The sequence below is a fragment of the Mytilus trossulus genome, chromosome 1 (assembly GCF_036588685.1).
Source record: "Mytilus trossulus isolate FHL-02 chromosome 1, PNRI_Mtr1.1.1.hap1, whole genome shotgun sequence".
NCBI classification, from domain to species: Eukaryota; Metazoa; Mollusca; class Bivalvia; order Mytilida; family Mytilidae; genus Mytilus; species Mytilus trossulus.
The window spans coordinates 38,076,770-38,090,201 of NC_086373.1; the positions used below are offsets into that span (position 1 = coordinate 38,076,770).

The 13,432-nt window shown below is 30.1% G+C and overlaps 1 protein-coding gene across 2 annotated transcripts in view; it reads right to left on the reverse strand.

Moving 5' to 3' along the window:
- Positions 1-1,223: 1,223 nt before the first annotated feature.
- Positions 1,224-13,432, reverse strand: part of LOC134723655 (PX domain-containing protein kinase-like protein) — a 34,409-nt gene continuing 22,200 nt past the window's right edge. Inside the window, exons 13-15 of one of the 2 annotated variants that reach the window (XM_063587223.1) lie at positions 11,469-11,574; positions 10,006-10,030; positions 7,193-7,320 (exon numbers count right to left, since the gene is read on the reverse strand). In XM_063587223.1, the coding sequence (XP_063443293.1) occupies positions 10,011-10,030; positions 11,469-11,574 (126 nt within the window). In that variant the 3' untranslated portion in view covers positions 7,193-7,320; positions 10,006-10,010. Of the gene's footprint in view, positions 7,321-10,005; positions 10,031-11,468; positions 11,575-13,432 lie in introns of both variants that reach the window. The other variant, XM_063587218.1, reaches the window with a different exon arrangement.

The following is a 13,432-nucleotide window of genomic DNA, read 5'->3' on the forward strand; positions in this document are numbered from 1 at the left end:
AAAGGTACTTTGACCAATCACTCAAGTGATGCAGGACGAAATCTCTATACACATATGAATTATCCACGTATTCTACCTTCTGAAATGAGTGACTTTATACCAATAGTTTAAAAGTGCGGCTGCCACCCGAATACTCATTAGCATCCCTATTCACCACACTCTGGAGGGGGAGGACAGGGGTAAGGGAGACAGGGGTAGGAGAAAGGAGAGGAAGGTTGGGAGAAAGGAGAAAAAGTTGGAGAAAGGAGAAAAAATAAAATATCTCTCCTTTTAAAAAATGATCTAATATATCAAGAAAAAATATCTCAAAAGGAGATGTTTTATTCTAATGGGAGAAAGGAGAACAGGGGTAGGAGAAAGGAGAAGAAAGGTGGGAGAAGGGAGAAGGGTACCCCCCTGTCCTCCCCCTCACTCTGAACCATTCTACATTCCTAGCTAGAGAGACAACACAATCTTAATCATTCATGTTAATTGATTTCATGTCATAATACATGTAGCTAATGTCAGACTTTTTTTTCTCTTTTGAATTGTTAATCATTTTATATCGCTGAATCTTTATAGCTTTAAATACAACATGCCTGCAAAAAGCCCTATGCCAGTCAATGACATGTCTGTAGCTGTCACATTTGCAATAATTAAAACTCCTTATTTTATTAATTTGTTTTTGAGGGACATACTTGAACTTGAAACCTTAATCTGAAAAGAATTTTAGAGAAACAATTCTATTGTATGGGAGAAAATAAATATTCCCACCAACAAATCCACCAGCAAATCCACAATACCAGATAACAAAGCAACCTGGGATAGTTCTCCAGAATACTGGATTAGCAAAATAAAATCAAAGTAAAGTGATAAGGACTAAAAGCTGACAAGATTTTATCACTGACAAGATCTACAAAGTGAACATACAGCAGAAGTTACAAAAGTAATTATCCAACACAAGGACGTATATTAGTTATACCTCCAACATTATTTAGTTTGTATGTATTTATACTTAAGTTAATGTATAGTTGTTCATTATTGAAATTTAACAATCCAGCCTGACAACTAAATTCGAACTTTAATCAACATGACCTTGAATAAAATAATAAACTAATAGGTATGGTAGTTGCCTTTATTTAACACATATACATCAGTTCAACAAACTGCCATACAACAAGGGAGATAACTGATATATCGAACTTTAATCAACATGACCATGAATAAAATAATAAACTAATAGGTAATGATAGTTGCCTTTATTTATCACATATACATCAGTTTAACAATCATGGTTAATGAATAAAAACAATCTGGTTAAAACACAAATCATATTGCACTTAAACATAAGAAATCACAAAAGACAAACATTTGTTCTTTATGATGATGAGTATACATGACTTTAAAATCTCTTGATATTCTGTGGTTTTGTATTCTTTGATTTTATCAAACTCTGATGCTATATATGTGTCTTTAAAGACATTTTACACTCAATCAGACCTCAGCTATTCTACAACAAAAATATTAATGGCAGTATTTCTTTCAATCTTAGGTTTAACATATGTGTATACAAGTCTGTAAAATAAATGGGTATTATAGTGGTACTGTTTCTCTTTTCATTACTCACCCCCTGACATCACCATCGCTCCCCAAATCATAAACACACAAAACAACAGACCTATCTATCTATATTATATATATATTGGAATAATTGACCAAAATTTGATGATTTTTTTTCTGACATAAAAAGTGGCCTATTCAAAATATTCATCCCGGAATTTTAATTTCTTTAATATTATTATTCTAAACTAAAATAAAATTTAAATATCTATCTCTAGTCCTCTTTGAATTAAAATTGATTTTAAAGAAAAGAAACTTTAATCATATTGAGCATATATTTTTTTACATTGATTTTAAAATCTCTTCCACAGACTTTACCCTGACACCATATCAAGTATTTTGTATTTAATTACAGAATAATAAAACAAAATTTAAAGTTCTTTTCAGAATTTGTTGGTTTAAAAAGCTAACATTTCACACTTAGACTGAATGCTAAAGTCATTTAATTAATAATGGGGTTTATATGATTTTTGAGGTCATTAAATAGTTATATTTTATCCAATAATGTAAACATCATGTCTAAAAATACCAATGAAATTTAATGATCTGAATAAAAAAAAAACCCAGCATATCAAGTTTATACTCTAAGTCAATCTTTTAGGACAGGATCTTAAGACTTTCTTCTGCCAGTAATTAAAAGTCTTACAAAAAAGTCTTATTACAGAGATATGTCTCTCTGTTTTGTAATTTCGATAATGCAAATGTTGAAATTAAAATAGAAACACTTTAAGGTGGTACCCAACACTTTCACTAAAATTAATTTGGCTCGTTTAATTTTGATAAAATTTGGACAACGTATTTACTTTGACCCTTTAACAAAAATATAAAAATTTCAAAAATTTTGAACCAACCATTTTGTCAGAAAAATAACACTGGTTAAATAGCAGTTTGACAAACACCAATTTTGATCTTTGAGAAGCTTATTGTTCCCTTTAAAACACAACGTAATTAAAACGTTTAGCTGACTTTACAGAGTTATCTCCCTGTAGTGTTGGGTACCACCTTAAGATGTAAGTTTTGCAAATATTCAAAGTCAAAGAAACATGACTGAAGAAACATGGCTAAACAATCTTCATGGAAATGAGATGTGCCAATGCTAATACAGCTGCAAACAAAATACCAATGACTTATCATTTTATAAGTAATTCCCTTTATACAAAGTTAAACACAAACCAATATGTAATAGACTATTACATGTCAACTAAGCAAAATTTCTAAGTCAATAATCAATAACTGAGGGGGCTGGGTAAAATAATCTCCATGGTGATGAGATATGCCAATGCTAATACAACTGCATACCAAATATCATTTACCTACCACTTGTGGTTTCCAATAAACCAACCTAATCAAAAGCTATTACATGAAACCTAAGCAAAAATTTCAAAGTCAAAAGACCATAACTGAGGGGGCAGGGCCAAATAATCTCCATGGAAATGAGATATGCCAATACTTATTCAACTGCATATCAAATATCTTTGACCTACCAATAGTGGTGCAACATGAACTAGACCTAATCACAAACTAATACCATTGTTGACACAACCGCCGCTGACGCCGGAAACAGTTTACCTATGTCTCGCTATTTGACTCCATCAAGCGAGACAAAAACTACACACTTGCCTATGAAGGATGTCCCCCCCCCCAAAAAAAATACATTTTTGTCTAGTAATAAAGGCAAATCCTTGGCCTGCTCGGAATCAGATTGGTAGTGGAGGATCTGTTGGGGCAAAAAACGACACACTATTCATGCTTGAAACAAGTCTGAATTTGGATTGTAGTATTTTACACATAATTGGTTTTTGACACAGAATAACTGTCAAAGAACCTAGAATTGGTTAAATGATTTGAATTTATACTCAATTTGCTTTTGTGCAATTAACTATGCTGTTGCAAATTGCCCCCTCCTAAAAATATTTTTTTTACCTCCCCCTCCTTTTTATTTTATTTTGGACAACAACAAAAATGTATCTCCCCCCTTTTTATATACAAAAAAAAATGTAAACTCATATGTGAAAAAATAAACAAAATTTTAAAGCAGTTTAAGGGAGGTAATATGTTCGAATTAAATCAATATATTTGGATTACCTCCATTAACCAAGAAACCCTTGTTTTTCCGTTCCACCCCCCCTTTTTTGCCCCTAATTCTTAGGTTTGAGCCACAACCCCCCAATCCTAACAATCCTTTTGTGGTATGGAAACTTTCGGTATAATTTCAGTGAGATCCATACACTTAAACACATGTTATTGTCTGGAAACTAGAAAAATGTCTTTTTGGGCCTCTTGGTCTTTTTGGTCTCTAATTCCTAAACTGTTAGGACTATAACCCCCAAAATCATTCCCAACCTTCCTTTTGTAGATATAAACCTTGTGTTTCAATTCAATAGATTTTAATTTAATTATACTAAAGTTATTGTCCGCAAACCAACTGTCTTCTGACAATACACTACCATAACATTTTTATAGTCATATAAAAACTATCCCCTTATAACCAATGAATGAGATGGAAACAACTATACAGCACTGTATGGCCTTCAACAATGAGGTAAACCCATAATAAATAGTAAGATATAAAAGGCCCTGACATGACAAAACATGACACAATTCAAAAGAGATATCAATAGGATAACAATTTCATGATACAAAGAAAAACACTTATATATCATTAAAACAACACTTGCAATGTTGTTCTTCATCTGCACAGCTGAAACTGCTTACACCTTGCAGCAACATAAAAATAGACATGATTTAAATTATAAACCTAACCACTTTGATACTTGTGTAAACAGTTAAAGTTGACAACAAACAAACTAAACAAGTACATTCATTTCAACTTCTCTAACATTTATGAGTAAGTAAAACAAAGACTATGTTTATAATTGTGTTAAGGTGGTACCCAACACTTTCACTAAAACTCATTTGGCTAGTTTAATTTTCATAAAATTTTATCAAAGTATTTACTTTGACCCTTTAACAAAAATATAAAAAAATCAAAAATGTTTAACCAACCGATTGTCAGAAAAATTACACTGGTTATATAGCAGTTTGACTGACAACAATTTTAATCAGTGAGAAGCTTAATATCACAACACAACATAATTTAAACGTTTAGCTGACTTTACAGAGTTATCTCCCTGTGTAGTGTTAGGTACCACCTTAAGGAAATTCTTTGAGTAAACATGAGTAGTGTAAAATATGGCACAAACATGACTTATAAACCAATAAAATATGATCTGTGGCGGATAGAAATCAACTTTATGCAAGTCCATATGTACAAGTAGGCCTATAAGTGTTTGATGGATTTTGGAATACTATAAATTCAGAAATTATTGCATGCATTTATTTTGCGATTTTGTCATTTTAGACTTAAATGAGATTGTAATTTTTACAATTTTGAGTAAAATCCTTTTTAATTCATATAAAATATTTCAAAATGCGAGTTTAAATTATTGCGTTTACAACATTGTCACATTTTTTGCAATAATAATAACCTTGCAATTATATCTGAATTTACAGTATTCAGATACGAAATAAAAATGATTTTTTTACTGATTTATAGGGTTTTCGTATCATTTCAATTTTGAAATAGTTGCAAGCTGTGCCTAGAATTTTCAACCTGAAATAATTTAACAGATGTTATGATATTCATTAGCATAAGGTCGATTTCTATCTGTTGCAGTTCACATTATAACAAAATCTAACCTAATAATTATATTTATTGCTCTATTTAGCTCAATCATTTGGCTATCAAAACTACCATAAATTTATAATTAAGGTAGGCCAGACAGTTTATTTATAATTTCCAGTAAATCAAAACAGTCATAAAAACAATATTTCATTTTTTTCTCAAACTACTTACACTATAACATACAATGTATCACAGGTTAACACAGTTTTACAGAAACACTTAACAGTTTGAAATTTTATAGCAAAGCTTTTTCCAACTTTTAAAATTTATGTACAGTTAGAGCTATTTCCCTTTCAGTGATGTTACCAAAACATTTTTTGTATTATTTTCAATATAATGACAAATGTTGAAGCATCGATTTGAAAACTAATTGCTCCTTTAACACATAAACTAAGACAATGGTTATCTTGATCAATTTTTTTCAAGCCTTTTTTTAAAATTTATTTATCAATTCCTTTTTTTTAAATTTATTTATCAATTCCTTTTTTTTAAATTTATTTATCAATTCCTTTTTTTTAAAATTTATTTATCAATTCCTTTTTTTTTAAATTATTTATCAATTCCTTTTTTTTTTACTAGTAACACAACTAATTGTCCCCACACACTACTTGATAATTGATGGGCTGACAGACAAACAGCCAGACCAGAAAACAATGTGCCTAACTTTGACAGCGCACTTAGATATTCCTCTATCAATACATTACAGATGGTACCATATGAAAGGAAATTTAACTCTACTGAATCTGAAATGAAAACACCATTAGCTCTAAACATAAATAATACTACTAATATTAAATATGAATGACCCAAAATGTAAGCGAAGTGAAATATATTTTAGAGTAAAACAAGCTGGGATAACATAAATTGAAACAAATGCATATCAACAAGTAGTTCACATAAAACAACTCTCATATGATGATTCTTATCACAAATTTTTGGCATTTATACACTGTATTTATATCATAAGAGATTTTAAAACTACCTTTAACAGGACAATTGGCCCTTTATCATAATATATGCAATCTACAATAATATATGATTTTCATGAAAAATAAAGCATACAGTATTTTTTTTATAATTATTATGCAATAAGATTCAAAAACTTAACACAGTTTTCAAAAAAGTATTCTTCAATAAGCACTTTGTAAATATACCTGATTATATGGATATGGAAACAAACATAATAACAATAGTTCAAATACTTTTTCAATATACAAACATTATTTTCACATATTTTATACAAATAGAACTAACTGAAAATGGTTGGTTTTGTGTGATCACTACAATTAGTTTTGATAGTAAATTGTCACTCTTATTTTTTTTTTTATACAGCTACCTCTTTTCCTTTCACCTTCCTGTCCTTTAGGTTCTAAAACTTTATAGCTATGTATCCCACTCAACTCACCAAATCAAGTTATTGCATTTGGTGTTTCCAGCACAAATTTTGAACTTCAAGCACTGAGTTTTATCAGGGCCTAGAAATTAATCATATTTAATAAAAGGATAACAGCAATAGAAAAGTATTTAAATTAATGCCCCCCATCCTGAATCCATCCATGCCCTGATTATAATCAACACTGATAGAGAAATATATATTTAAATGATCAAGTAAAATTACTTTCATGATTTACAACAATTTGATTTGATTGAAAAGACAGTTAACAACATCAAAATAAAGCTTAAAAATAAATGCATAAAACAAATTTTTACAATGCATATCAATTAACGGATTCCAAATTCAACCTATAAATATACTTTGTAGGTAATGTCTTCAATACTGATTACTCTGTATTTCTCCTAAACCTTTGGAGCACTTTTATCTACCGTCACTGCCTTCTTGAGTCCACCTTTACTGAAACTCTGTATAGATCCAAGAAGAGCTCCTCTTTCATTGGATGCTGGAGGTGGGGGTGCTGCCGGTCCAGATGGTGGAGGGGGAGGAGGAGGGGCAGCTGGAGCCCCTGGTGGAGGGGGTGGGGGTGGTGGAGCACCAGGAGGGGGTGGGGCAGGAGGTGCTGGAGGGGCAGCTGGAGGAGCTGAAATAGAAGAAAAAAGGCAAATTAAAATTTTAGATTAATAATGTTATATGATATCTCTATGAAGGATATCAAGTTAAAATAAATTTTACTACCACAATTTTATTGATCATATGATATTATTTATGAATCAAAATAGGTGTCTGAGATCAGTCTTAAGATTATGAAATGATATCAAACAGTCTTCATCAGCCACCTTTTACAAATATCACAAATAACTTTTTGTTTTATTAAAAGTATAAAAATAAAGTCTCATGTTAACAATACCTAGCATGCTGAGCATGTAGTAATGTTAATATTTCTTTTTTGCGAAACTGTTCATGTTGGTATAAATAAAGTCCATGTTTAAACTTTGACTATTTCTTTGAAAAATAAGAGACAACGATTTAGATTTAAACTATCAAAACTTTATGTGCCGTATGTAAATTGAAGGATAGAAAACAATAAATGTAAATTGTCAAAAAATATCATAGGTTTTTGTAATTGCTACAAAGCAAGACAAAAGCTTTGCAAGTCTCGCTTTTCTCCTGTTTCTAAAGCTCGTACAAAGGAAAGTTATACTTTCTGACAATGTACATTTATAATATATAGATGTATTCTGACTACTCTCAGATGGCTGTTTCATTCAAATTTTTTATTCCATTTCATTGAAACAAATCTGACGATGAAAAACTGTATTATAAGTTGAAAATTGTATCTTTTTTTTATTATCTGCACATCCCTTTTAAAAATTGTACAACGAACAGATATATGTTAAGAAGATTCTTTACTCAATTATACTAATAAAATAATATATTATTTTTAATAACTTTGAAAAGGCATGTTTTGGAAAATCTATTTGGTCCCAGGTGATGTTAATAGTGCTCTTCTAAAACATATTAGTTTCTCCAAGATCTATTATTAGTATATCAAAACACTACAATTTATACATTTTGAAAAACTATTTCAAGTATAATCTGACATCAAAGCCTAGCTAAAGCAATTGATTAATATACATTTATTCCATCAAGTCCTGTCAATTCAGAAATTATTGCGATTTTGACATATCAAACCAAAATATGATGTTAATTATTGCGATTTTGACATATCAAACCAAAATATGATGTTGATTTTTTGCGATTTTGACATATCAAACCAAAATATGAGGTTGATTATTGTGATTTTGACATATCAAACTGAAATATGAGGTTAATTATTGCGATTTTGACATATCAAACTGAAATATGAGGTTAATTATTGCGATTTTGACATATCAAACTGAAATTTGACGTTAAATATTGTGATTTTGACGTATCAAACCAAAATAGGAGGTTAATTATTGCAATATGACATATCAAACCAAAATATGAGTTTAATTATTGCGATTTTGACATATCAAACCAAAATATGAGGTTAATTATTGCGATTTTGACGTATCAAACCAAAATATGAGGTTAAATATTGTGATTTTGACGTATCAAACCAAAATAGGTTAATTATTGTGAATTTGACATATCAAACCAAAATATCAGGTTAATTATTGTGATTTTGACGTATCAAACCAAAATATGAGGTTAAATATTGTGATTTTGACGTATCAAACCAAAATAGGTTAATTATTGTGATTTTGACATATCAAACCAAAATATCAGGTTAATAATTGTGATTTCGACGTATCAAACCAAAATATAAGGTTAATTTTTGTGATTTGAGGAATAACTGAATACAGATGATATGTATCAGATATCCTAATACCATTTATTGTAATTGTAATACTCATCCAGTTGCATTTTAGACCTTGATAAAAATCTAGCAATAATTTCTCACGTTACAGTATACAGTTCTAACTTTTGAAGTGTGCAAACTTTATTTAGGATTACGAAACACAGCAATTTGTTTGTTCCATTTTGAATCATAATACAGTATCATATATGTCATATGATTTTAAATAACTATGAAAAGTTTATTTTTCTTACGTTTAGAAATTTTTTGGATCCCAGATTAAGTTAATATCACTCTTCTTATACAGGGCAAACTGAAATATGTTTTGCCTCATTCCAAATAAACAAGTCATCTTTCATCTCTTAAGGTGGAACCCAAAACTTTCACTAAAATTAATTTGGCTCGTTTAATTTTAATAAAATTTTGTCAAAGTACTTACTTTTACCCTTTAACAAAAATATTAAAATATAAAAAAATTTGAACTAACCATTTTGTCAGAAAAATTACACTGGTTATATAGTAATTGACAAACATCAATTTTGATCATTGAGAAGCTTAATATTCCTTTTACAACACAACGTAATTAAAACGTTTAGCTGACTTTACAGAGTTGTCTCCCTGTAGTGTTAAATACCACCTTAACTTATATGAGGAAGGCCCAGTTGTAGAGTAATCTTGGTAATACAAAGAGAGACTTGTAGGACTGTAATTAGGCAAGTTCAGAAGCTGTTTCTGAAATTTTAGTTAATTGAATACCCCTCAGCAACATCAATCATCATAGGATAAAAATTTGCACAACTACAAAATTAGAGTAAAATAATATGATAATATAATTGCTTAAAGCTTTGTAAAAAAGAAGAAAAAAATATTATTCAGTAAAAGAACCCACTCCATCAAAAAATAAAAGCTATACAGAGAGAGTTGATGCACACAAAAATAAAGTTTAATAGATGTTATTATGAAAACATGCATATGACATTGTACCTAGATCAGGAGCTCTTTGATGATTCTGAAAACATGAATACTGGTTGTTTAATCAAACAATTTATTAATTAGTAAATGGAACAAAAAAAATGAATTATATAATTAAATTTGATGTATGTTTCATTATAATACTTTAATTTGATTGGCTAACAGCACATCATTTGTTATTCCGTAAGCAATTGTATCAGTCAATAAAACTTTTCATTCATAATAACATGTGGTCCCACAATAAAGTGCACTGGTGAATAGAATACAAAAATTATAAAATTCGTATTTTCGTGATCATAGCAAAAAAAATGTAATTATAAGTATTGAATGCTTCTTTTTGTAACTTTATAGGGTTATAAAAGCGTTGACCGTGCACACATTTTTAGTATGAAGTGCTTCTGCGCTTCATACAAAATGTACTTCAGTCAACACTTTTACACCCCAATAAATTTACCAAAAGAAGCATTCAATTCTTAAATAAACTGCATAACAAGTAAGTAATGTAAAAGTTAGTAGACACTTACTCCAAAATAAAAAGGGATGAAATTCAGTTTACACTCAAACTATCAGTTCTTGAATTAAAAAAATCAGCAAATGTGTTAAAAGCTCACACACAAAAGTATCCATGGAGAAATTAATTATATTTTCAAAAAACAACTCTAATACATGTGTCACTAACTCCAATAATAATTTAGATGATTCATTATCAAAAAAAAGAATTGACCCATAAATGTCTCATAATTTTTTTAAAGGGTAATGCACTGAGATAACCTTAACACTACAGAAAGAAAATGAGGTCAAGGTCATATAAAATATGGCAGACAGACAAATAATCCTCACTTTAATCCACAGACCTCATATTGAAGACCTATTATTAATTATAGCTAAATATGAATATACCCCAACCCAAAAAACAAAAGCTTACCTATGGAGTGCTCAATGATATACCGGTAAGTAAGATACAAATGTACTCCTTATGACAAATCAACTGCAGTAACTTTATTGACCTACTATGTATAGCTACTGAGGAACAGATCTCAACCTAAATATTTAATTTAACCTTACTGTTTGAGTTAAATTCAGGTCAAGGCTATACATATGTGAAAGAAATATTTTGCATCTAATCTATATACTTTATTATTGCTGACCAATCATATATCATTTCTTAAGGAAAAGTTGTATTCTGAAAAATTTGTCTCAAACTTTTTAGAAAGTCAGGTTGCAATTTTTAACAGATATTAAAACATTTGTAAGACCTGTGTGACAAGACTTTCATATGATTCTGAATTTACCTATGCTTTAGATTTAATCTCTGACTTGGACAAGCCTAGTCACAAACACAGCCTGCTTTTCTGTTTTAATACTTGTAAAAAGAAAATTAAAACAGAACAAATATAAAGCCCCTAAAAGAGAAGAAGGAAGACAAAAACTTTTCAAGCTATAAAATTTGTGTTTTATAAAGATGGCTGTCATACCTGGTGCAGCAGGAGTTGTGGGTGTTGCTGGTGATGTAGGATTCTCACTAGATGGCACTGCTGTTGAGGATGAAGATAGCTCTGGTTGACCATTTTCCATTGCTTTCTGATAAAATATAATACAATATGGATTATTTATTAGAAAGGGATGAACGAGAATAGATCATTTTTTGTACTGGTTTGAATACAATAGACCACTTTCGAGTTCATCCGTCACCGGCAAAAACTCGTCAATTATACACGCCTTTATGACGTCATTTACCAGATAGAGGGGCTCGCCTGTATCCCTGCACTATTTACGTTCATCAAGCGTCTTAGTAATCGTCTTTGTGCAGGATAAACTAGAAATAATTGTTGCTCTGTAGGTACTTCCTGACATTTCCCTAATGACAGCAGTGTTGATTGTCAATTTTGAGAATTCAATTTGCCGAATTATTCGTACAATATAGAATTATAGTTTTCCAACCACTCGCTCAACATTGGAAGGAAGTGACGACGCCCCTAAACGCACAAATGACGATGATAAAGGCGCGTATAATTGACGAGTTTTTTCCGGTGACGGATGAACTCGAAAGTGGTCTATACTCCTTCCTTTTTTAAGTTAAACTTTCTCCAAACGATTATAACCTGATTTTTTTACAAGCAAAGGTAGTTTAAAATATTTTTTTTTCTTCTTATTTTAGGACAAGAATGAAACACTCTGATGCCAGTTTGTGTAAAATGATATCATAAAATTTAACAAGAGTGCACAAACTGAAATGTAACGCCTTCTTAAGGTGGCTTGTGGGTACAAAAATTTTAGCAAAAAATTAAACCTTTATTTTTTCATTACAAATTTTATTTATTACACTATTAGTTGTTACTTTATGATATGGTAAAAAAAACATTCCAAAAAAATGATTTGGTTTGGCCCCAGATGACTTTAAAAATTGAAAACGCTCCAAATTATCTCCCTTTGGTGCAAAAATGCCATTTTTTTGGCCTTAAATTTGAAATATCTTTTTTAACTCATCGGTGACCTACATTTTTTATTATTGTTTTCAAATAAACTGTACATAAACTAAATAATTGTAAAATTTATGCGATTTCTTATATTAGGTTATTTTTTTATTTCCATATTTCATCTTTTTCTCCTATTAGTTCAACAGAAAAAAAGGACATTAACAAAAATGTATGCTTCTTCCAGAGGCAGATTTTAGCTTAAATGAACGGTGACCCCATTTTTTATTTCATTTTTCTTTCAAGTATAGAATAAAGTTCATTTATGAAAAAATATAGCGAAATCCTATATTAGAAAAAAAAAATCATTATAACCCTTAACTAATGTTGATAGTCCTGAATATAAAGCTTCACTACACCTCACACTTGAACCAAGATAACTAAAAATTGACCTATAAACAATAAAAATGAGGTCAAGGTCAGATGAACAATGCCAGGCAGACATGTACAGCTAACAATTCTTCCATACAACAAATATAGTTGACCTATTGCTTAATAGTTTAAGAAAAACAGACCAAAATACAAAAATTTAAAACTGAACAATGAACCTTAAAAATGAGGTCACGGTCAAATGAAACCTGTGCAACTGACATAAAGATCATAAAATATTTCCATACACCAAATATAGTTGACCTATGGAATATAGTATAAGATAAAAAGATCAAAACTCAAAAACTTAACTTTGACTACTTAACCATGAAAATAAGGTCACGGTCAAATGACGTCTGACCCCTAGACATGTTCACCTACAATCATTACATACAACAAATAAAGTAGACCTGTTGCATAGAGGATGAGAAAAACAGACCAAAACACAAAAACTTAACTATAACCACTGAACCATGAAAATGAGGTCAAGGTGATCAGAGACAATAACAATCAAAACCAAGGTGTAAACAAATCCTCACAAAACCAAAGGACATTTACTTCAACAGTTATAAATAATAATTAAGAAACAACACAAA